Raw genomic sequence first — 25,846 nt, 5'->3', positions numbered from 1 at the left:
CCAAAGGGACCCTCACCCCACAGCAGTCTTTTATTGGGAATGTGGCAGGGAGCCCAAATGATGGAGTTTTGTCCTTTGTTCAGTGGGGCATCCCTTGAAACACTGCACAGAGAAATCATGCCCAGAATAAGGACTGCTGGTCAGGCTACAGCTGAAGGACCCTGTTGAAGTCAGAGTGGTCGGGCACTAGCCCTGAGCGGTAAGGGGACATATGAGGCAGAACAGGGGTGTGGCAAGAAGGAGCCCTTTCATAAACACTCCAGAAAGTGCCAGTTGCTAGGAATCTCTATAAGCCAAATTTCCTATGTGGCATTTGTGTGGGCTTCTCTCTGTTCTACTTGAATGTGGACGGCAATTCAAGTTTGTGCTCCTCACAGAAAACTCACAGTAAAGAAAGGAAATGTTAGGGTAGCTCAGGATGGGCCTCTGAAAGAGAAAGAAGAAAAAGAGACCTTCAGTTCTCATCAAATCCCAGATTGTTGACTGTGTCTGAGTTCTCGGAATCCCAGATTTCACTGATCTGTTTTTCAGTCTTCTATCTTAATTCCTTTTGGTCAAAACGCTCTTTAGTGTGGAAGCAATTGGCCAGAATTAGTGAATTAAAAGTTAGCAAACGTGGTGATAGGAAGGCTTGCGTTCTCCTGGGACTCAGATGTGGCCCTTTCTCACTGACTTGTGATACAGCTAGAGTTGGGGTAACCATAGTTCTTAGTTTTAATTTACTATTTTTTTTTAATGGAAAGGTCTCAATGTATAGTCCTGTCTGGCCTGAAACTTGCTATGTAGACCAGGGTGGCCTCGAACTCACCAAGATCCATCTGCCTCTGCCTCCCGAGTGCTGGGATTAAACCCAAATGTTAGTTTTAAAAGAAGACTTGTTCTACTTTGCCCAAAGCAACCAAGTATAGCTCGATCTAGAGGAACAGACTTGATGTTTTACTGACTTTCTGTGACATGTGCTTGTTTCTCAATTAGTCCCTTGTTAACATCCCTCTAAGAATAACCAACTAGTCTATTGGTTATTTACAAACCAATGGTACTAGATCCCAAGTGACTTTTATTTCCAGGCTTAGATTTACTAAAACCTTTTGGCATAATTTTAACATAACATCTGATGTGGCTTGTCTTCCCTTAATGTTGACAGTGGTAGCCAGACCACTGAAACTATATCAGATGCCATGGATCCCATAGAGGAATAGCAGATAGATGGTCTGAGAACAGGTGGCCTCAGTCCTGTTTTCTTTTTGTTGTTGTTTTGTTTGTTTTGAGTCAGGATCCCTATGTTGCCCTGGTGGTCCTGGAACTCTCTATGTCGAGTAGGCTGGACTCAAACTTACAGAGATCTGCCTGCCTCTGGGAGTGCTGAGATTAAAGGCATGTGCCCCATCATGCCTGGCTAGCCCCTGCCTTCTTGGGTGGCTGCCTCAATGGCTTTGTATAGAAAGGACTGAGCTCCTGACCCGGGGAGGCATTTGTCAGGATCTAGTCATGTTGAGGTAGCTGGGCCCCTCCTTGCCTCTTTATGCTGCTTCCCTCTGGATCCTGAGATGTCAAACACCAATTTCTAGACCTCTAGTTTAGAACCACTTAGAGTCTGGGAACAACAGAGCTGTGTCCTCACATCTCTGCTCAGTGGTACAACCAGCATTGCCCTCTTTGAAGCCCCAGGATAGCTCAGAAATTTATGAACTACAGAGGATGAAGACAGTAAGGTCTTTTCAGAGTGGACTTCCAGGACCAATCTCAGTGGTTATATGCAGGGGTCTAGGGTGGGAACACTCAGGACCTGCATTCCAGGATGGATGTAAATTCTTGCTTTTTCCCTGAAATATCTCTTAAAGGGCTTGGGCCAAGCATCCCTGGCCTGAGGACTATCTGCCTTTCTGATATTCAAGGGTGGGGTGGGGCTATAAAGTCAGACAGTGTTGGCACTCAATTATAGCAGGCTTGACAGTCTGGTGTTGCCAAATTGTAAAGCAGGTCCCTCACCCTTATGTGTGTCATTGATGCTGAGTAGTTGGAATGTAGGATCTTTTTTTTTTTTCTTTTTTTTTTTTCCTGAGGCACAGTCTTCCTGTATAGCTCTGGCTGTCCTGGAACTCACTATAGAGACCAGGCTGGGCATGAACTTATAAAAATCTGCCTTTCTTTGCCTCCCAAATTGGGATTAAAGGAGTAGGCCATTACACCTAGCTGCATATAGAATCTTAATACTTTCGTTGTATTCAGCCCCAGCCATACAGGGTAAGGTCCATAAGTTCTTTTCAGAGAGTCGGAGCTACTTGTGTTCTTCAGTTGCCTGTGTCCCACAGTATACATTCCATAGGTACCTGGCTCAGGTGTCAGGGACTCACATTTCTACAGGGAAGTCACTTGGAGCTATGCCTCCCCTTTATGAAATTAAACCTCTTAAAATGTACATTTGAAAAATTCATTCTTTCACAATGTCATATATATTTTTATGATCATTTCCTCCCTCCCAGTATCTTCTCTTATCCCTCCCCACCCCCCCAAAAGCCCTCTGTCTTAGTTAGGGTTTCTATTGCTGTGAAGAGACACCATGACTATGACAAGTCTTATAAAGGAAAACATTTCATTGAGGTAGCAGCTTGCAGTTTCAGAGGTTTAGTCCATTATCATGATGGCAGGGAGCATGGAGATGTGCAGGCAGACATGGTGCTGGCTACATCTTGCTATGCAGGCACCAGGAAATGGTCTCTCACTGGACGTAGCTTGAGCAAAGGAGACCTCAAAGCCCAACCCCACAGTGACACATAACACTTCCTCTGACAAGGCCACATCTCCTAATAATGCCAACTCCCTTTGGGGGCCATTTTCTTTCAAACTACCACACCCCCCTCCTACTTACATGTTTTTTTTTTTCTTTTGTGTGCGACCCACTGTATCTAATTGGGGTTGCTTGCATGAGCATGGGTAAGGGGTTATTTACTTACACAGTAGCTACACCTCTTAGGAAAATGATTCCCTCTTCCCCAGACACCATTAACTTCCTATAGTTCTTTAGGGAGGGCTGGAGCCTCAGCCTCTTCCTCCCTCAATATTATGGCTTTACTCTAGAATCACCTGGGAAGGCAGTCTTAATGAAGGATTGTCTATATTAGGATAGCCTGGGGCACCGGGGGTGGAGAGTATCTTGATTATATTAATTAATGGGGGGAGAAGACCCACCTGATGTGGGTGACATCCTTCCCCCAGCAGGGATCCCTAGATTATCTAAGAATGGAAAAAGCAAACTGAGCACTAGAATGCATGCATTAGTTCCTTGCTCTCTGCTCTTGCTGTGAATCTAAGATGACCAGTCCCCTGAAGCTCCTGCTGCTGTGAATTCCCTGTCACAATGGACTGCAACCTGTGAGCTAAATAAACCCTTTCTCCTTCAAGCTGCACTATGCTAGGGTATTTTATCACAGCAATAAGAAAAGAAATTAATGCATTCATCCACTCATAATAGAATGCTGATAGAACCCAGCCTGATTCAGGCCTTGTTCAGGTAACCGCTAATGTTCTTCCTGAGGCAAGGGAGTGGTTGCAGAAGCCGCATCATGTCTAGAAGACGGTGTTTCTTGGCACTTCTTCACATCCTCCATCTCCTACATTTTTTTCCTATCCCTTTTGCACAGTGTTCCCTTAGCCTTACAGGGGATAATATAGATGTTCTGTTTAGGGCTGAACATTCAACAGTTACAGATTCCCATCACTTTTGCCTGTTATCAGTCTCTACACTCACTGATGCAGGCTGCACAAAGACATGCTTCCCTAAGACTAAGGGCAGCACTGGTCTTTGAGGATAAACATAAGTATTTACAGGGCAGTCTGACAGCATGTCCATTTAGCAAAACACCAATGGTAGCTTCCTCTCTAAGTCTATGAGCTCCCCAGCTATGGGCTTTGGAACAGGCTTGAATTTCCTTCTGTCGAGTGGGCCTCCAATGCAATTGTAAAGTGGTTGGTTACCCCCATAACAGTCATGCCACAATTGCAGCAGTGAACCCATGTTGCCAGACAGTTAGTATTATAGCACACAGGATCCATGGCTAGGTAAAGGCACTGATGACTTTTCTCCCTGCCACCCCCCCCCATGCTCGCACACACCTGTTTGCTGATGTGCCTGTATGGGTTTTCAGAGTAGAAGTGAGCCTGTAAGGTTCACATTTGTAGTAGACTGCATGTGCTGACACTGAGAGAGACTGGTTCCACCACAGGTGTCCTCTGGCCCTAAACGTGGTCTCTGCTCTTCATCCAGGTATTGGCGGATGCTGTCTCACGCCTGGTCCTGGGTAAGTTCAGTGACCTGACAGACAACTTTTCCTCCCCCCACGCACGAAGAAAGGTGCTTTCTGGAGTAGTGATGACCACAGGTAAGCATCTGGCGCTCTGTTCAGCCTGTCTGCTTTCTGGTTGGAAAGCATAAATGCTCTTGATCTTGTGACACCAACAGAAGATTGCCTTTTCTTCTTCCTGTCTTTATGCATCTGCCATATACAAGTATAAGAATTGTCCTCAAGAAGGCTTTTTCCTCCTTAGGGCTGAAAATATAGCTTAGTAGATAGAACACATGTTTAGCAGTCAGGGTTCCCAGCAGTCTTCCACCACCATAGAAAACTTAGATAAAACAAAACTCTTTTCCTCCAAAATATTCAACCTTTTTTTTTTTTTTCTAAGACAAGCTTTCTCTGTGTAACAGCTCTGGCTGTCCTAGAGCTTGCTTTGTAAACTAGACTGTCCTTGAACTCACAGAGATCCACCTACTTCTGCCTCCCAAGTGCTGGGCCTCTGGCTCCTAAAATATTCAACTTTTAAAAAGGGATTTATTGTGTCTGTGTGTTTTGCTTATATGTATATGTGTACCACATATATACAGTGCCCTCTGTGGCCTGAAGAGGGCATCAGATTTTTTTTTTTTTTTTTTTTTGGTGTTTTTAGTTGTCGTGTGGGTGCTGGGAACTAAACCTGGATCCTTTGTAAGAGTAGCAAGTGCTCTTAACTGCCAAGCCATCTCTCTAGCCCCCAAAATGTTCTACTTTTGAGCCTGTCTTGTGTTTTGGAGAGAGCATACTATATTACCATGTGGCCTGGCATGCTCTGGGAACAGCATATTACCGACTCTGGCTTCTGTTGAAGCTGAGACCCTTTCTGCTTCATTAGTGTCACTACTGGCACATCAGAGGGGAACGCTTGTGAAGTCAGAAAATCCTTGGGAAGTTGGTAAAGTACACTCAGAGGTGTCTATGAGGGCATTTTCAGAGAGTAACAAGGACAGAAGACCTGCCTAGATGTGTCTGGCAGCATCCCATGGGCCAGTGGTTCAGAAAGAGTTTTAAAATAGGGATAGGGAAAGCCCATTAATCTAAGCATATTCATTTTCATTTTCTGTCTCTCTCTCTCTCCCTGTCTCTCTCTCTCTTTCTCTTCCCTCCCTCTCCCTCATACCCACAACCCCCACACATAATCACATTCATAAACACGCCCTTTCCTGGTCACCATCGTATGTGAACTGCTCTGCTCCATGCTCCCCACCACAATGGACTGAAACCACAGAAACTCAGCCAAAATTTAAAAAATCCCCTCCTTTAGTTCTCTCAGGATGACAAATGACAATTGGTGCCATCTGTGATACCAAGTAGGATTGTTGCTGTGACTGACAGACTATATTGTTCAGAAAAGCCTTTTGGAAGTGACTTATGGGAGGAATTTTAGAAATTTAGAGCCAAAGAAGCCCTAGAATGTGTAAGCTCAGCTTAATGGGTGATTCTGTGGAGCTCAGAAGACCCAGAGCCACTAAGAATGAAGTCAGATGCAAGGTTCCAGATGGGAACCCAGAGTGTGCTGGAAACTGGACTGTAGGACATTTGTGTTACATTGTGGCAAAGAGCTCATCTATGGTTTGCCAGTTGCCCTGTTCTTCCCGTTTGCGATGTGAAATTTATTGCCATTGTGTGTTGGGAATATGTAAAATGTGCTTTAATTTTTACAGGGACTCACAGCTAAGATTTTGCCTTGAGCCTCAGTAGACTTTAGATTTGAACAGTGTTGGGACTTTAAGATTATGACATTCTTAGAGGTACACTAGATGCATTTTTCAGTAACATCCTTTTGGAGACCAAGGATGAAATGCTTTAAGAGGTTTGATTGTCAGGTTGACAAGGGGTGGACTTCAGATGGCTAATCTTGATTGTCAACTTGATTGATTTGAGAAATGCTCAGGTGTGTCTGTGAGGGCATTTCCGGGGGGGGGGGGGGGGGGGGGGGGGACTAAGCCTGAATGTGGATGGCAGGTGGGGAAGTCACTTGGCAGGAGCTTGAGGCAGCTGATCACATTGCATCTGCAGTTAAGAAATAGAGATGAATGATTTGTTCAGCTCCCCTTTCTCCTTTTTATACAGTCTGGGATCCCAGCTTAGGGAATGGTGCTGCCCAAGGTAGGTGGGTCTTCCCATCTCAATCTAATCAAGAAAATCTCTCAGGTATGCCCAAAGGCAAACCTTGTCTAGATAAGCCCTTACAGATGTGCCCAGAGACATATTTCCTGGGTGATTTCTAGAATCTGTCAAATTGACAGTTAACACTCACCCTCACATGTAGCATATATCTATTTCAGTCACCGAGTCTGCTCTAAGGCCGTACTCTGGATTGGTTTGTTGATGCTGTTGGATGTTTTGTTGGTTTGTTTTCTATTGTCATTCTAGGGGTGTATCTCGAGGCCTCACCCGTGCTAGGTGTATGTTCTACCCCTGAGACACATCCCCCTCCATATTCAGGTCTTTGTAGCATGTCTGGGTCAGTGATGTATTTCATAGGCTTTAATCATGATTTCCCCTTGCTGGAAGGTCACATTATGTATGATTTCACTCTCTGTGTGGTTAAGTGTGAAAATTACTAATGAAGATGTGGAAGCTGATTCCATTTTCTTTCTTGGTACTCTTCAGCCTATAAGTCACCCCTCCTAGCCTCTTTAATATTTTTCTTAGAGGCTAATTCCAGGCACTATGTATAATACTTCTTACCTATAGTCAAGGTGAATGTTCAAACACTCATGCATGCCAGTGGAAGTGACCACATGAAGTTTAGGGTGTAGACTGCAGGGTGAGGAAGCAAGGCTTCTGGAATGGTACAGAACAAAGCCTTGGGCAGAGGCTATTTCAAGTTCAAGTTTCTCAGGTAGGAATCAGAAAACACGAAGACATGTGAAAACAAGCTCAAGTGTTCAGCTGACCCTGAGTGGTCCAGTTACTGAGAGCACATGTCAAACAGGCCAGTGTCATTAGTTGCCAGTCACTCTCCTGTCTTTCAGGTACAGACGTCAAAGATGCCAAGGTGATAAGTGTTTCAACAGGGACGAAATGTATCAACGGTGAATACATGAGTGACCGTGGCCTCGCACTAAATGACTGCCATGCAGAGATAATCTCCCGAAGGTCCCTGCTCAGGTTTCTTTATGCACAGCTTGAGCTTTATTTAAAGTAAGTTTAGGAATAAACAAGTGAAGGAAGCTATTTTAAAATACTTTCTATCAGAAAGCATTGAAATCGCCTTTACTTGTTTGTGTAAGCACTGAGGAGTTCTCAGGACTATAACTGTGTGAGGAATACTAAGGCCAAGCCTTGTTGTCCTGTGATGCTGTCCGAGCGGGCCCACTCTCCCATGATGCTCAGTATGAACTAGAGTAAAGTAACTCATAAATGTGTGTGTGTGCGCGTGCACACACACACACACACACACACACACACACACACACACTTACACATGCAAGAATACTTACATAAAACACATACTGAGAATTAAAACATACTCATAAAGTCCATATTTAAGATGGTGGTTTTGGACTCATGAATTATGAAAATAAACATGCCTTCCTAAACTGCCTGGTAAAGAAGGTCATTTTCATTTTAGTAACTGGGCATGGTCAGAACTGACCTTGTACTGGACTGCTCTTCTTGACAATGCCATTTCTTCCATGTGGTCTTTCTGCCTTGCAATCTCACCTGAGAAGAAATAGTCACTCACAGTTGATGACATATTGATCACTGAATGGACCTGGCCTATGGATTACTATAAACATGTATAACAATGATTCTAGTTCAAGCTAGACATGGTGGTGCACAACTGTAAATCCTAGCAGTCGGGGAGCTGAGGCAGCAGAATTACAGGTTTGAGGCCAACCTGGTATACAGAGCAAGATACTGTCTCCAGAAAACTCACCTCTTCCCTAACTGAAAGCACTGGCCTCTGAAGTCCTTCTGAACCGCTGTCGACCTCTGTTGGTCACACACACTTAATTGTCACTCTTGTAACTTTTCCCTTGCAGTAACAAAGAAGACCAGAAAAAGTCCATCTTTCAGAAGTCAGAACGGGGTGGGTTTCGGCTAAAGGATACTGTACAGTTCCACCTGTACATCAGCACCTCACCCTGTGGAGACGCCAGAATATTCTCCCCCCATGAGCCAGTGCTAGAGGGTATGACGCCAGAATCTCACCAGCTGACAGGTTTTTAAGAAAAATAATATAATGTAGTGTTAGAACACATCCACATCAATGTTCTTATTTTTCTTTTTTCTTTGTTTTTTAAAATTTCAGCCTTAGGCATGGATTTGATAAGAGTACAGATTCTGTCTTGCAAATTAATCATTTAGTTAGTAAATTTTAATGAACGAAAAATGCTAATTCGAAAAAGAAGGTGCTAATTGAGGTTAAGTAAACAATCTCTAAGTGACCCCTGTATTTACAGTGAGTGCTGACTGATGAGCGTGTGATTGAAGCTTGAGGCTCTGCTGCAGAAGCAGGTGGACAAAGACAGCCAAGGCCCCTCGTACTGCCTGTGCCGTCCTTTGGAGGCCAGCCTAGGACTGCTTTTATAACAGTCTGGGTGTCTGTTCCTACTCTCGGGCCTAAGCACCATGAATTGCAAATGGATTTTCCTTGGTTATAAAAACAGAAATACTCACTGTAAAAAATTACTACTTTTCAAAAATAATAAAAAATTTAAAGTCACCATGTTCATATAACTCACTGCTAATCATTGGGAATATCCACATCTACTCCCATGGATTGATTCCTGTGTTTGTCTATTTTGAAATGATAAAAATACAAAAGTTAATATATAACAAGCACCTAAGTATCTCCTACTGAGAATTAGCAAATCTTAGCATTTTTCTCCATTTGTTTCCACTTGTTAATTATAGAAATCACCTCAGTCAAAATGTAAACCACCTTTTTCCATGTCCATAAATTTGGTCTGTATTGTCTTTTCAGTTCAGTTTTACGTATTTACTGGAATGTACATTTTGTATGGAATGAATAAATGTTTGCATAAATATCCATAAATTATACTTTAAATTGTAATCCATTAGACGTGCTTTCCAGTAAGGTAGCTGTTTTATTCTCTTGGGTTTTGAACCCTCTCTTTCTTTTAGAACCAGCTGATAGACATCCAAATCGGAAAGCAAGGGGACAGCTAAGAACAAAAATAGAGTCTGGTGAAGGGACAATCCCTGTGCGCTCCAACGCCAGCATCCAGACCTGGGACGGGGTGCTGCAGGGGGAACGGCTGCTCACCATGTCCTGCAGTGACAAGATAGCACGGTAAGGCCGCAGGGGCCTGCCCTCCCCATGCCCATGCGATTCTTATAAGCCTTTCCTGACTCCCTGTTTTCAAAATAACCCATTCCCTGCTCAGGTGCTCCAGGACTTCTCTAAAGACTAAGGTTCCTCCCGGCTGCTTCTAGGCTTTCCTGAAGGGGACAAGAGAGACCATGACACAGGGCACTCCGGTTTTCCCACACCACTTGCTTCAGAACGTTCATCTTGCCTTTTAGTGTGTCTTTTTCCACATAGGTATCAGGGTTAAACTGATTATGTTGGGCATTCTAAAGGCTTTTACACAATCTGCTCCCAGAGGAAAACACATAAGCATTTCCTTGACAGCAAGGAACATAGTGCCCATGGTCATTGTGCCCATCAGTTAACCCTGTGGTAATTGATCTGTACCAACTAGAACAAAGTGAGCCATCCCAGGCCAAGGCTAGTGTTCCATGAACAAACTGCTCTAGTTACCTGCCGCGTGCCTGGGAAGCAGCTTCTCTCGGGAGCTTAGATCCAGGTCAGATTTTAGAAATCCGTTTCTTCAGATGCCAGTACAAGTTCCAGTGGCTATTCTGTTTTCATGTTTCAGCCTATGTATTTCAGCAGGTGATGGAAAGCATTCAAAAGTAGAGATGCTTATAAAATTAAACCTCTTTCTACAGACACACCTCTGTGGCACCAGGGTAAGCAGTTCTGGACTGGCCCACCAGAAGGTTTGGAATTGACAGACATAGTGCATGTGTGTCTTTTCCTCCCCTTCACATCAGATGGGTCATGTGCCCAATCATATGTACTGATGAGGCTTAGGGAGGCACATCACAGTGTGGCATGAAACCTAGCTTATGAGCCCCCTGTCTTTTCAACTGCTGTGAGCTCTTTTTATTGATTTTCTCTAAAGTGAGTTTCATAGAGGAGCTGTAAGACTTAGAGCTGGATTAGTCATACATATGCCTTAGATCATTCTCCCCAAGCACTGGTGGAGGTTGAGTCACTCATACCCAAAGGAAAAAAAGAAAAGAAAAAATCCAGAGGACTGAGAGTGTTTAAGATTTTGGAGGTTTTGAATTTTGAAGTATTTCTGTAGACTCTACCAATTGAGCACACCTAACTGAAAACCTAAAACCCAGAATCTCCAAATCCTGCAAGGCTTTAGTGGTAGGCTACCTGTGCCCTGCCTGCTGTAGTATGTTTGCTCTTTATGTGTTTTTCCAGTCTGCCTTCAGGTGCTTCTCCTACCCCTGCCCCACCCCTGTGTGTGTGTATGGGGCGGGGGGGGGGGGGGGGGGGGGGGGGGGCGTGTGCGTGCACACGTGCGTGAGCTTGCACTTTGAGACCTACGCAATGCTGTATGTGTCAGCAATTTTTCTTTTGTCTTTTGTTTTTTTCCGAGACAGGGTTTCTCTGTGTAGTTTTGGAGCCTGTCCTGAATCTCGCTCTGTAGACCACGCTGGCCTCAAACTCACAGAGATCCGCCTGCCTGTGCCTCCTGAGTGCTGGGATTAAAGACGTGTGCCACCACTGCCTGGCAGTTACCATCACTTTTATACTATTTTGAAATAAAAAAATAGGACCCTTCAATCTTTTTTTTTTTTTTTTTTTTTTAATTCTAAATTGTTTTGGCTTTCCAGGATTCCTGGAGATGTCATAGGAACTTGCTGAATCCCATTGCTTTTGTATGTTTTGTTTTTATTTTTATGCATTTAAGTTCCTTTGCAACTTTGGTTTGTTGACTGCAGACCATGCATGACATTTGGTTTCTCTATGTTTAATTTTTCAGTTTTCATTTTTTATATTGATTCATAGTCTTACTCTATTGTGAGTGGAAAGATTTGTATGATTTAATTTTCTTGAATTTTGTAAAATTTGTTTTGAGGCTGATGCATGCTCTGCCCTGGTGAATGTTCTAGATGCACTTGGGAAGCATGTGTAGTCTACTGTTCTTACAGTGGAGTGTTCTGTGTTTGTGTTAGACCCAAGGGTCTACAGTGTTCTGTGTCTTTTGCTTCCATTTTGCTCTCCCATCTGATATGCGCATAGTTGAATGGAGTGTTGACATTTCCTAACATCCTTGTGTTGCTGTCTGTTTCTTCCTTCAGATCTGTCATGGTTTAATTTATATATTCGGAAGTTCTGTGGCTTGCTGTCTGATATTCATAGGTTGTTGCTGCTGTTGTTGTACATATTTGTGTATCTATTTAGCAGGTGGGGTGTGTGGAAGCCAGAGGACTACTTGGCAGAAGTTGGTTTTCTCCTTCCACTATGTGGGTCCCAGGGATCAAACTCAGTTCACTAGTCCCCTTACCCACTGAGCCACTTTGCTGGCCCCGTAGATGTGTTATCTTGCTGGTAAATTGAGTCCTTTATCATCATATGCTGTCTTTTGTATCTTCTGGGTTTTTTAAGCTGTGTTGTCTAATTATTCCTACTCGTTTGGTTATCTTTTGCATGAAATACCTCTTCCCATCTTTTCACTTTCAGCATACCTGTGTCCTTAGATCTGAAGTAAATCTCCTGATATACAATCACCGTATTACGTTATTGATCCATTTGTCAATCCTGGCCTTTGGCTGGGAGATTAGTCTGCTAATATTTGAAGTATTCTCGGTAGGAAGGCTTACCTTGCTATTTCTGTGTGGCAGAGTTCTATTTCTCCATGGTTTACTCTCTTACCATCTTTCTTTTAAAATGTCCTCAGAGGAGTCTCATTTCATTTGTATATTTTCTACAGATCTTCCTTTGTGGCTATTATTAGGTTTTTTTAGATTTTTTTTTTTAAATTGTGGACATGTGTGTGGTGGGAGGCTGTGCAGGTGTATGTGTGAAGGCCAGAGGTGTTGAATACCACTGAAGCTGGAGTTCCAGGCAATTGTGAGCCTCTTGATGTGGATGCTGGGAACCACACTCAAGCTCTTGAAGAACCTCCTCCTAAATGCTGAGTCATTTCTCCATCCCTGCAGTTACAATTTTGATTGTGTAAAACATCTTAAAATTACAGCATTCTACTTTAAACTGATAATGATGTAACTTCAAATATATATGAAAACTCTTCTTTCTAGCTCCACTCCCTCATACTTTGTCAGTACCACAGATTATGTCTTTGTATATTTTATACCCACTGACATAGATCTATAGTCATAATTTATTTAAATTCAGTTAGTCAAAATTATAAGCTAGGTATGGTAGTGCATATCCAATCACAGCACTCAGAAGGCTGAAGCAGGAGAATCTGTGTTCATTCAAGCCAGCTGAACTATTAAGTCTGTTGATTCTATTCTATTGATGTCTACTGTTCTGATGCTTCAGTCTGAAGGACTCCTGTCTGTGTTTCTGTTTCTTCTAAGGTCTAGCAGTGATGGACTCTGCCCTCTGTTATCAGGGTGATCTCTGAGAAAGTCGTAAATTCCCCTTCATTTATGAAGGACACTTAGAGATACATCTCCCCACTCCTTCCTGGTTCATTCATAGATCTGTATTTCTTTAAGATTGGGATCTGGAAATTTATTATTAGTCCTTTGGTCCATGCTTCTGTTTTTATTTTGCTACCTTTTATTTATTTACTTAGTTGGGATTGAGCATTTAGGAAAAGAAACACCTCTCCCAGCCTCTGTATATTGGCTTTGTGCAAGGAAGTTCTTCCTAATAAGTTTTTACTTTTCTGAATTCTTTTTTTTTTTTTTTTTTTTGAAACAGGGTTTCTCTGTGTAGCTTTGCGCCTTTCCTGGAACTAGCTTTTTGTAGACCAGGCTGGCCTCGAACTCACAGAGATCCACCTGCCTCTGCCTCCCAAGTGCTGGGATTAAAGGCATGCGCCACCAATGCCTGGCGCTTTTCTGAATTCTTAGTCCACTGATGTTGCTAGCAGAATTGGGTCCTAACCTGGTGCTTGTCTGTTTTCAGTAGCTTTTAAACTCTAGTCCCACCCATCACTGCCTTTCTTAGTTAGGGTTTCTATTGCTGTGAAGAAAAACCATGACCATCAAGTCTCAAAAGGGAGACATTTAATTTGGGTGGCTCATTTACTTACAGTTTAAGAGGTTTAGTCTATTGTCATCATGGCAGGACATAGCAGCATGCAGGCAGACATGGTGCTGGAGAAGGAGCTGAAAGTTCTACATGTTGATCCACAGGCAACAAGAAGTGAACTGAGTGTCATACTGTGTGTAGCTTAAGCATAAAAGACCTCAACGCCTACCCCACAGTGACACACACCAAGGTCACACCTACTCAAGCAAGGCCACACTTACTCCAACAAGGCCACAGCTCCTCCAACAAGGCCACAGCTCCTAATAGTGCCACTCCCTTCATGGGCCATTGGTTTTCAAACCATCACATTTTAGTCCCTGGCTCCCAAAGGTGTGTAGCCATATAATACAAAAATCCATTCAGTCCAACTCCAAAAGTTCCTATCATCTATAATAGTCACAAATATATTTTAAAATCTAAAGATCAAAATCAATAATCAGATCACATACTTCCAACATATAATGGCACAGGATAAATATTAGTGTTCTAAAACATAGGGAAGGGAGCATAGTGAGGAAATACTGTACCAAAGAAACACTGAAAACCAACTGGGCAAATTTCAAACTCTGCATCTCCGTGTCTGATATCAAAACACTTTTCAGATCTCCAACTCCTTTCAGTTTTGTTGACTACAACACACTTTTATCTCTTAGGCTGTTTTCACTCCCTGTTAGCAGCTTTCTTTGACAAGTATCTCATGGCTCTGGCATCTCCAAGGAAATTCAGGGTTTAAGTTCACAGCTTCATGCAATGGCCTCTCTAGGCCTCCATTCAGGAACACCCCTGACATATGCCTGGCCTCAGCAGCTTTCCTTAGTCATGGAGGAATATTCCATAGCCCCTTTCTTCTATCCTTGAAGCCAGAGCCACATAGCTGAAGCTGCCAAGTTCTGCTACTTACTGGAACTGAAACATGGACCCCTTGTTCAGTTACATCATCAGCTTTCTTTTTTCACTGGTTTCCTTCACTGCCTAAACTTAACTGTTCTGGAACTTGCTCCGTAGACCAGGCTGGCCTCACACTTAGAGATCTGCCTGCCTCTGCCTCTGGAGTGCTGGTATTAAGGTGTTCATCACTAACCCTGACTCTAAGATATCCTTTTCACACATTGGAAACTTAGCTGTGTGGGATCTTGCCCTAAGGTCACCATTCCCTTTATTCCATTTCTTAATCTGTTTATCTCCTTGAACACATGACTTAGCTCTGTTCCACTTCTTGGTGTTCCTTTTCTTCTCAAATTGTACATTTTGTATTTTTCCTTTCTCAGCTTGCTCCATTTTATTATAGATCTTCATTAGAGTTAACACTAATAACCACAGGACTAGTGAGTCTGTACTAGGCTATTTTGAGATTTCCTCTGCCAACAGAATTAATCCAGATCTCTTCACTTTAGCCTCAGGCAGACTCTTCAGATAAGAGCAAAATGCAGCCACTTTCTTCACTAAAATATCATAAGAATGATCTCTAGGCAACATATTAAAATTCTCCTCTGAAACCTCTTGAGCCAGGCTCCCACAGTTCAGATCTTCCATGCTCCTACTAGTATGACCCATAAAGCAGTTCTTAAAGCATTCCACTGCTTTCCTAAACCCAAAGTAACAAAGTCCAAATTCCTCAAACAAAAGCGTAGTCAGACCTTTCACAGTGATACCCAACTGCTGGTACCAACTTCTGTCTTAAGGTTTCTATTGCTGTGAAGAGACACCATGATCATGGCAACTCTTATAAAGGAAAACATTTAATTGGGGTGGCTTACATTTTTAGAAGTTTAGTCCATTATCATCATGGCATGCAGGCAGATACGGTGCTGGAGAAGGAGCTGAGAGTTCTACATCTTGACCTGTAGATAACAAGTGAACTCTGACATTGGGTGTAGCTTGATCATTGGAGACCTCAATGCCTACCCTGACAGTGACACACTTATTCCAACAAGGCCACATATCCTAATAGTAATACTCCCTTTAAGGGCCATTTTCTTTTAAACCACCATACCGTTTAATCAGCCAACATGGATACCAGTCCTCCAGGCATACTTCAGATAGGCAAAATGCTGGTTCATAACCTGCCTTGTTTCCCTTCCAAAGTATAAGTATTTCCCCAGCACTCTACACTTTCCTTGTAGGCAGAGGCCACAAACAGGTATGCCAGACTTTCTTGTCCCTTCACTACTATCTCTGCTCGGTTTTATAGTAGTCTGGATTATATAGATTCTTAGTTAACTACAATTCCTAACTTTCCCACACCAGTAAATATGAAAGCCATATAGTAAGAAAGGAGGTCTGAAGAAAGAAAAAGAAGAGTTCTGACTGTCAACCAACATCAAGTTAGAGTCTGGACTAGGAGTGACCTTGATACTTTTCAGAACAAAGGCCCTGGTCCAAAGGGTTTGGGGAGTGAGGGGAATCCACCACTGTGGAGATCTGGAGAGATGGGTGCTGGGCAGAGGCCACATTCCAAAAGAGGTAGAAAGCTGGCATAGGCTGAGGATAGGGGGGAGGCACTAGAGGTCACCATAGTGTCCAGCTAGCCCAACAGTGAGGAGAGCCCCAGAAGCGTTGCCCTTAGAACAATGAGAGGCCTTGTGAAGAGGCCTGAGCATCTTCCTGGGACTGCTCCGTCTTTGGCCTCTGCTGCCCAAGGATGCAAGAAAATACAGACCTAAGTACAGAAAGCAGGCTCTTTTGGCACATTCACTTGCTCAGAATAAGTGATAGGTAAGCAAGGGCTGCTTTATGGATGGGGAAGGGGGCTTCTGCAGAGGCATCGGAAGCTCCTGGAAGAGCCACACTGTGAGCAGGGTTGTTTTGAAGGGCACAGGTGGCTTTCTTTGAAGGTTAATTGTAACATGGAAGCAGAGAAGAAGGGGACCCACTGAGCAAACTGCTGTCCTGAACAGGCTGCTTGTCTGAGCAAGGGCTGTGGAAGAAGGCCATGGTTGGATCAATGTAGTGCTCTTGTGTGTCTTCTGGTCCCTGTCCTTGGTGCTCAGGCTATGCAGCAGATTCACGTGGGAGAGATCAGGTGAATGTTTAGCCCATTCTCAAAGAATAACCTAAAGAAAACAAAAAACAATGGGGTTGGGGATTTAGCTCAGTGGTAGAGCACTTGCCTAGCAAGAGGAAGGCCCTGGGTTCAGTACTCAGCTCCGGAAAAAAAGAAAAGAAAGAAAAAAAGAAAACAAAAACAAGCCACAGACCAGGCCAAGAGGCAGGAGTACTTACTGTCTTCTGGTGGCAAATGGGTCCTCTTCCGGGGGCCTGAGCAGGGAGACTCCTCATCTAGTGCCCTGGCCCAGGTGGACGTGGAAACTGGGCAGGCATCTGTAGGTGTGTGGTTATAGTGTGTGTGAAGATTACTTGATGAATGCTTTGCCATGCGGTATCTTGCTGTATCTGGGATGTCCTTGCATGGTGGTCTGTAGTCTGAGAAAGTGGGCATGGCTATTCTCTGTAAGACTGATTGACAGGAGCTTGTCTTTGAGTAGAGATGGCTGAGGAGCTGTTTTCTACCCAGTGCCTTGGAGCTCTAGAAGCTCCTGGGATCTCCTAGGAAGTGTGCTTAGAATTAATGAGTCCTAACAGATGCTGGTTTCTGCAAGATCGCAGCATTACTGCCCAGGGGACTGAGTTCTGCTTAAGTCGTCTAAATCAGCAGGCTTCTCATCTGCATCAGAAAGGAGCCCTTGGGCTTCCAGAGCTGAATCATTTCAGATGTTCTCTAAGGATGGGGAAGGCTGCTTTAATTTCCTTTTTAGAGGATAGGAAGAATCCATCCTAGGAATTTTAGTTGTCCTTTCAACATGTTGACCTTCTTTGTGGGGGCTGAGAGAGGTCACAGAGACTAGAAGTATAAGTTAAGTGAAGGGCTGGTGAGGGAGCTCAGTGGGTGGTACACGTGTGTCCAGCCCTCCAGACAGCAGCAAGGAAGCTAGGAGCCTCGGGCTCCAGGGGAGCTGGTAAGAGAGAGCTGGCCTGTTTGACACGTGCTGCGTTGGGGGGACCTGTTTGGGGGTTCCTGGGAAGGAGTGGACTAGACCAATCAATGTCTTTCCAGGACTGTGCCAGCTGCTGCAGGCGAGACTGAGGGCCAAACCTCTTGTTCCTTCCAGACAGGGTACAATGGCAAGGCAAAGGTGACATCACTTGACCCTGGTCCAGCTATGGTGTTAGATAGAAGTCAGAGCCTAGGTCTATTCTTTTTATTTTTTAATTTATTTTTTATTTATTTTTGTTTTCCACATCCTGCCTCCCAACCCCACCTATCTCCCTCCCCACCTCAAAATCAAACAAAATAAAAATTAAGAGGAAAAAGAGGGGGAAAAGAGAGAAAACAGAAAAAGGAAGAAGGGGGAAATCTCATCATGGAAGCTGCAGTGTGACACAGTGAGTCATGCAGTAAACCCCTTCACCCATATATTTTACATATAGGTGTTTATCAAAAAGAATAGTCGGTCTGTTTCAAGGCCTGTGGTCTCTGCTGCACCATCGACGCTGGACCCTCACTGGGACTCTTCCTAGACATCCCATTGCCCCTGTGTCATGGAGATCCTGCAGCCCTTGGTCCACAGAACTGTGCCCCCATGCTCCAGCAGATCACAGATGGAGTGGATGTTGGGGTGGGCCAACATATAACCCTGATTCTAGGCCTGAGTAGTTGCAGGGTTGGCCAGCCCACCAGTTCTCCCCTGTCTTTGCCACCAGGGTGGGCTCTCCAGCATTGCACTGGCTAGTTCACCCTTTGCAGCGAAGAGCAAGGAGTGGTGGGGCCAGTTATCTGGCTTTCACATTCTCAGGGTCAGTTCTCCTACTCCTACACTTTTAGGGCCAGCTCTATTGTGTTGTCCAGGCAAGGTGCAGGGGCCACTCTCCAGCTGCAGCTCTTATGACCTCAGGGCCAGCTCTCCACCTGCCTCAGGCATCTCCCCCTAATTACAGATAAGTAATGAGGACAGCTCTCCCATGCTCACAACCTGGGCCTGGCTTACTCACACCTCTTGCCAGCAGGGTTGAGAGCCTAAATCTATTTTTAAAGCTGTGACAGGAAGAGAGAGATGAAAGTAATGCTAGGTGTAGCCTTGAGTGAAGGAAAAAAAATAATAAAGGAGGACATGACTGCTCCTAGGTATGGTGGAGGTTTATTGTAGATATGAGGGAGAGTACAGCCAGAGGCATCTGGAAGGGTCCAGACTGAACATAGCCAGCCAACTGAATGGAGCCACCGTGAGGAGAGGGGTGAGGGAAGAGTAGAAAGGGAGAGGGGAACGAGGAACAGCGGCCAAGAGGGCAAGAGGCCAAAGAAGGCGGCCAAAAATGGACCACACAGCCAAAATGGCTGGGCTGCATAGGGAAGAGAAGATGGGAGAAGGGCAGCCCAGCCCAGTCTCTGTTTAAGTTTAAGATAGTGGGCAAGGTATGTTAGCCAGGGGACTCTATGACAAGTAAGGACTGAGGGGTGCTGGGAGAACCTGGCAGCCAGTGTCTGCTTTGATGTTTAATAGGCACCTCAGCCCTTTGAGATGCCAGGGTTGGAGACCCAGGTTGGAGAGCTAACAGCCCTAAGCAGCTGGAGGCAGATGGCTAAAGCTTGACATGAGAGCAGGTCTACGCAAGTGAGGCTCAGCAGCTGCTTGTGTGGAGCCCTCCACACAGCTTCCTGGCTGTGACCCACAGAGCACCCATCTGCCTTCTGCTCCCTTGCAGGTCAGAGGCCAAAGTACAGCAGGTGTCACCTGGGTATGCGGTGCCCATCCAGCGACAGTAGGTCTAGGGTACGTTCGAGGTTGGGCCTTCACCCTCTTACAGTCAGGAGTCCTCCTCTTCCCACATCTGCCCGTTTCCCTGACTCACGGCCTACTTGGACTCTTTGTTCTGACACATGTGCCTTCTCTCTGTGAGTCCCTTCCCTGCGCTGATGACTTTCCTTTCTAAAATGCAGTGCTAGTCAGCCAGTGTCTGTGTCACCTGTGTCAAACAGGATTCAGTGACGTCCATGCCTCCAGTCCTCCAGAACCTGCTTAGGGTCTCACCCTTCCCTTAGTGGCTCCTGGCCACTTGGATCAGCCCCACCCTCTCGCCTGGCGTGTCCCTCCATAGTTACCTCCACCTGTCCCAAATCCCTTGTCCCAGAGGCTGGAGTATGCCATCCTCCTGCATCCCCTCTCTTTGGGGCTGAGCTTCAGGATCAGCTCCAGGAGCCTTCAGTTGGTACCTCCTCCTAAGTGTATAGCCTCTCTTATTCCTTTTCTCAGAGAAGCCTGTGCTTGGCCTCACATTGGTTGTACCTCAGTTCACGGGTCTTCATTTATTGTTTGCCTTTTTGCTGCGGCATTGTTCGGCACCTAGGCTGTGTCTTCTCCCGTCCTCTCCCATCTGCTTAGTGCCATGTGACACACACAAAAGTTGCTTGGTATGCAGTGGCTTCCAGGTTGCTCAGCTGTTCTTGTCTGTGGGGTGAAGAGGACAGGCACATAGTAAGCCAGTGGTGTGTCAGAGTGTTGCTGCTGCAGACATCAATCAGTGGTGTGCTAACTGCCCGCTCATTGTACTGTCTCTGTCTCCAGTGCATGAACCACAATTGTCACACCTCCACTCCCACCCTGGGGCACCATCCTCTGAGGAGCTGGCTCTGGGGAGCTCCACATGAGACTGTAGCCCTGGATCAGGGCACCTTGTTCCCTGATCAAACAGCTGTTTTATTAGAAGGAAAAATATATATAATTTCCCTCAGGTTTTTCACAAGAACATGTGGCTTCTTAATACCTTCTAAGAGATAACCTCCAGAAAGCATATTGTAATGGGAAAACATAATAGCTATGCTAGTTAGTTTTTATCAACTTGAAACAAACCTAGACATATCTGCAAAGAGGAAATCTTAATTGAGAAAATGCTACCATAAAATTGACCTGTAGGCAACTCATAGGGCATTGTTTTGATTAATGATTGATGTGGGAGAGCCCAGCCCAAAGGGGATGGTGCCAGTCCTGGGCAGGTGGTCCTAGATGGTGTAAGAAAGCAGGCTGAGCAGGGCCCGGTGGGCACACCTTTAATCCCAGCACTCAGAAGGCAGAGGTAGATGATCTCTGTGAGGTCGAGGCCAGGCTGGTCTACAAAGCAAGTTCCAGGACAGCCAGGGCTGTTACACAGAGGAACCCTGTTTCAAAAAACAAAAAAAGAAAGAAGCAGGCTGAGCAAGCCAGTAAGCAGTATTTCTCCATGACTAATGCTTCAGTTCCTGCTTCCAGGTTCCTGCCTTGAGTTCCTGTCCTGACTTCCCTCAGTGATGGAGTGTGACTGACCTGAGAGTTTTAAAATGAAATAAACCTTTTTCTCCCTAAGGTGCTTTTAGTTGTGGTGTTTTATCATAGCAATAGAAACCCTAAAACTATGACCCAAAGTTATTTCACTGCCTAAGGTAATTTTTATTTGAGCTGCTGATTTTCACTACCACGGTCTTCACCTTTTACAATCCCAACAGCATTTAGCCATGTGTCTTTCTGCTATGTCTATATGTGGTGCCTTACCTGTGTCTACCGAGATGTGCTTCCTTCTCCTTGCAGCTGGAACGTGGTGGGCATCCAGGGGTCCCTGCTCAGCATTTTCGTAGAACCCATCTACTTCTCCAGCATCATCTTGGGCAGCCTGTACCATGGGGACCACCTCTCCAGGGCCATGTACCAGCGGATCTCCAACATAGAGGACCTGCCGCCACTCTACACCCTCAACAAGCCCCTGCTCAGCGGCAAGTACCCTTACATCACCTCCTCCCTCACTCAGTGCCCTGAGCTCACGGTGTCTGGGTCCTACACATCACCCCACCTGGAGCCAGCATATGGCTGCCAGGAAGCAGCAAAGCCATTAAAAGGGGAACAAGACCTTGTCTCTGGGCCTCTTGACCTGGTCTCCAGGGCCTTTTAAGGCAATCTTTCTATGAGATAAATGCCTTTCCACAGTTGTGAACCTTGGTATTCACTACAGAAGTTGCAGGAGCCTGACACCTCTGTGCTTTCTCATGTACTTCGTATTCATTCCTGCCCCAGTGGCAAAGACTGAGGCAGTCTTCCCAAGACCAACCAGGGTGGGCCTTGGCAACCGTCCATCCTCACCCAGATGCTGACCAAGTGCTGCTGACACCCTCCACCCAGCTCCCTCTGAACTGTGGTAGGTGTGGCAGCTATGCTGACCACACGTGCCTCTCCTTCACTGGTGCCTTCTCCTGCCCTTTACACCTTTATTACTGGTTTCTTTTCTTTTTTAGAGTATCAGTGGCTAACAGTAGAGTGAACAGGAGCTTTTGAATTCAAAGGTCCTAACTTCTAAGCCCACCCTTATTTAAAAGGACACAGTTAAGGTATTTTTACTCTTTTGAAAAAATAACATTTTACTTACTTCTGTAAGCTCAAAACTAAAACCATATCCTAAACTTTTTAAAAAAATGCTTCTTTTTGGGGTGCATGTGTTCTTTGCCTCAGTGCCTGGCTGCTAGCATGTCTTTAACTGCAAGAAAGCAGTGTGGATTTTTATTTGATAGCATGTCTGTCAGAACATGTGAAGGAAGCAGGGAAGGGAAAAGATGAAAGTTATCTGGGATCAAATATTGCAGTTCCCTATCCATTTTTTCTTATTCTTTTTTTTTTTTTTAAACTCATAAAACCTGAGGTTAAGTTGAACTTGGAATAGTGAGACCCTTTTAGTATTGTCAGCACATGAATTTCTCATGAGTCAGGAAATTTTCAGTGCGATACATTTGGAGGAAGGTTACTTTATTTGCTGTTGCTATAACAAGGTATTTGAGCATAGATGGTTTATAAAGAGATATTTGTTTAGCTCACAGTTTTGTAGACTGAAAGTCCAAGACCAGGGGGCCTCATTTGTTCAGTGTCTAGCTCGAATAGGACAGGAAGACATCACAACAGAGAGAGTATGCATGCAGAGCCCATCAGGGGCTGGAGAGATGGCTCAGCAGTAAGAATACTCAGTTCAATTCCCAGCATCCACATGGTAACTCACTACCTCCTATAACTCCAGCTCCAGCAGTCCTGAGGTCTCTTCTGTCCTCCACAGGCACACACACAACCACAGCACAGTCTCCTCTCTCCTCCTGCTCCTCCTCCTCCTCCTCCCCCCCCCCTCTCACACACATACACACACACACACACACACACACACACACACACACACACACACACACACACACATTTGAAAGAGGGACAGAGAACAAAGAAATGTTCAGGATCCCTGTTTATAAAAACTTGTTCTCCAGGAACTGACCAGGGTCCTTCCTGTGAGAATATTAATCCCTTATGAGGGAATGTGACCAATGGCCTAACCTCTTTGGCCTCAACACACTCAGTACAAGCTTCTGTACAAGTACAAGAGAATACAGTCCAACCAAATCCAAAAGGTGGTGAGTACTCATCCCTAGTTGCCACTGTCTTGTGTTCATTCATAGAATGTGAATTTGAGATACAGGGTGCACAGATGCCCCAAAATAGCTGAATAGACTGTCTAAGCAACATTCCATCAAACTGAAATCTGAAGTGGACCTCATTTATAAAAGTCAGATGTGCTTTATGTATATGAAATTCTCATATATATATATGACAAATATCTGCCAGATAGAATATAAAGTTATTATTGTACTACATATTTTTGAGAGTACAAAATATGTAGAAGAAAATGTTGTTTACCTTCTCTCCATATTATCTGTACTCTCCAAGGGCTCTCATAACCCTTCATTTTTGCAGTCCCTGCCCTTGGCTTATCTACCTTCCCAGAGACCACACCTGCAATTCAGCTGATCAAGGTTGACTCTGCAGGTGGCAAAAGGGAGCCTGGGTCACAACCCTCTGTTGACTTTGCCTTATTGGTAGCCTGTGTGCCTCAGTTTCTTCTTTTGCCCAGTGATTGGGATGGACCAGGTACCTTTTCTGGTCCTTCTGAATGAGAAGTACAGGGGTACTGCCCAGTCTCGGGAAGCAGAGTGTGACTCATGGACAGCACCAGAGTGCTTGAAATGTTTTACTTTGGAAACAGTGCAGTGTGCTGCTTTTGCTTTGCTTTGGTAAGGACACCTTCAGATTAGAACGCCTGGAGTAAGGTGACCCAGGGCCGAGTAGAGGCTAGGTAGACACTCCTGCTCCCACAGTCCATAGCAAAGTCAGATCCCTGAAGAGTTAAAGATGGAAACAGATAACATAGTGTGTGTTCCCAGAAACAAAAGCAATCGGAGAACTTGATAGCATCTTTAATTTGTGAGGTCACACTCTTAGGAAATCCCCATCATAGCAGAGCCTTTGCAGGTCTCTAGGATGTTATCCTACATCTAACAAGTGACTTGAACAAAGGGATAGCTGGGACATCAGATGATTTCTGTCAGCCCCTTTCTGAGCTGAGCAGATGTGGTATAAAGCACATGTGTTTGTTATAGTTGGTGTTGTGTTTGGAGACCTTGCCTCCTCCAGTTTCATCTGTGAGAACGAAGGCCATTGTACCAGTGAATTGTCATGTCTTTGGAGAGGAAGAGAAATCAATACACACACAACACAGGATGACTAATCTCACCAAGACAAGGTGACCTAAAAATTCACAAATCAAGTTTAAAAAAAGTCTGGCACCAGCTAGCTTCTTTTTTGGTTTTATTTTGCTTGTTTTTAATGCTTTCACATTTGAAATAAGAATTGAGTTTTATTTGTCCATGAAAGTATATTACTGAGCAGGGTGCACTGTGGTTTTGGCATGAAGCCATACATACCATTAGTGATGGTTTGTATTGCCGGCATGTGCTGCCACACTCAGCTTTGTAGGTGAATTCTGGGGATCTGAACTCAGGTCCTTACCCTCATGCTTGTGGGACAAGCACTTTACCTACTGAGCCATCTCCCCAGCCTCCTTTCATAGTGATTGGACACAGAAGCCTCTCTAGCTTTCTCAGCAGCTCTTTCCTGTTGGCTGCATATCCAGCACTTCCATGTTTCAGGGCAGCCTGGTGTCAGCTCCTGTCCAATAGGTTCCCTGACTTTGATCCTCCACTGGCCAAGACCGTTGTCCAAGGCTCATGGAGATATAAGAGGAAAGTCCAGTGGTCATAACTGACCCTATGTGAGGGTTCTGGGGCTGGGTGACGGACTTCTAGAGTGGCGTGGGGTGGACTGGGCTTCCTCAATGCTAGTTTTCAGGGCAGTATTGCCACAGAATGGACAAACAAGGGGGCTAGACCGATGATTTCCAGGAGTGGAGTCTGTATGTGAGGAGCTCGGGGGAGACAGTAGGACTGCCATCCCTTGGGAAGATGTACTCCTCCCTGCAGGAGAGCTGTATCACGAATCTTAAAGTCTTATTAATAAAATCAAACCCAAGGCCAGTTATCAGGGTGAATGCTGGAAGATCAGAGAAGCAGAACAAGCCACAGTTTCCTCACCTTGCCAGTTTTTCAGCTGATCGTTTCCTCAGACTGGAAGCTTCTGAGTCCTCATCCAAATGGATGTCAGCTGAACTGTGCTGCTCAAAGCCTAAAAGCTTAACCAGCCAAATGCTGCTAGTTTCTGGTCCTCACACCTTATATATCTTTCTGCCTTCTACCATCACTTTCTGGGATTAAAGGCGTGAGTCACCATGCTTGGCTATATCCTTGAACAGATGGATTTCTGCCTCTGGAATGCTAGGATTAAAGGCGTGTGCTACAACTGCCCAACCTCTATGTTTAATATTGTGGCTGTTCTGTCTCTGACCCCAGATAAGTTTATTAGGGTGCACAATATTTCAGGGAACACATATACCACCACAGAGAGCAGTAACTGTTCATTCACAAGCAGCAACCAAGCCACTTTCTGTAAAGAAAGTAAGAGTGACAGTCCACAGCTACACTGCTTCCAGCTTAAGGAATTGGTTGTTGGTGGACACACTGATAGAGCATCCTAGCCGTCTGTTATACCCAGCCCCAGAGCCCTCACATAGGGACAGTTATTACCACTGGACTTGCCTCTTGTGTCTCCATGAGCCTTGGACAATGGTCTTGGCTAGTGGAGGATCAAAGTCATGGAACCTATTGGACAGGAGCTGACAACCAGGCTGCCCTGAAACATGCAGAGGCTCCCTTTTTCCCATGACTACTGGCTCTCTGGGACATCATGGGCAGGTACCATGTACACAGCTTCTCTTAAAGTTCATGCCTTGGGCTAAGGAAGTAGCTCAGTGATAGAGCATTTGTCTTCCACACAAAGTCCCT

The 25,846-nt window shown here is 44.9% G+C and overlaps 1 protein-coding gene across 6 annotated transcripts in view; it reads left to right on the top strand.

Annotated features, from left to right (window-relative positions):
- Adarb1 (adenosine deaminase RNA specific B1) overlaps positions 1-25,846 on the top strand; it is a 126,637-nt gene that overhangs the window by 91,892 nt on the left and 8,899 nt on the right. For 5 of the 6 annotated variants that reach the window (XM_036167138.1, XM_036167137.1, XM_036167135.1 and 2 more), the window contains 5 exons: positions 4,265-4,379; positions 7,313-7,481; positions 8,327-8,505; positions 9,432-9,600; positions 21,180-21,361. In XM_036167138.1, coding sequence (XP_036023031.1) covers positions 4,265-4,379; positions 7,313-7,481; positions 8,327-8,505; positions 9,432-9,600; positions 21,180-21,361 — 814 coding nt within the window. The remainder of the gene's footprint in view (positions 1-4,264; positions 4,380-7,312; positions 7,482-8,326; positions 8,506-9,431; positions 9,601-21,179; positions 21,362-25,846) is intronic. The other variant, XM_036167134.1, reaches the window with a different exon arrangement.

The sequence above is a fragment of the Onychomys torridus genome, chromosome 18, assembly GCF_903995425.1.
Source record: "Onychomys torridus chromosome 18, mOncTor1.1, whole genome shotgun sequence".
In the NCBI taxonomy this organism is placed as follows: Eukaryota; Metazoa; Chordata; class Mammalia; order Rodentia; family Cricetidae; genus Onychomys; species Onychomys torridus.
This window is presented reverse-complemented; position numbering and strand designations above follow the sequence as displayed.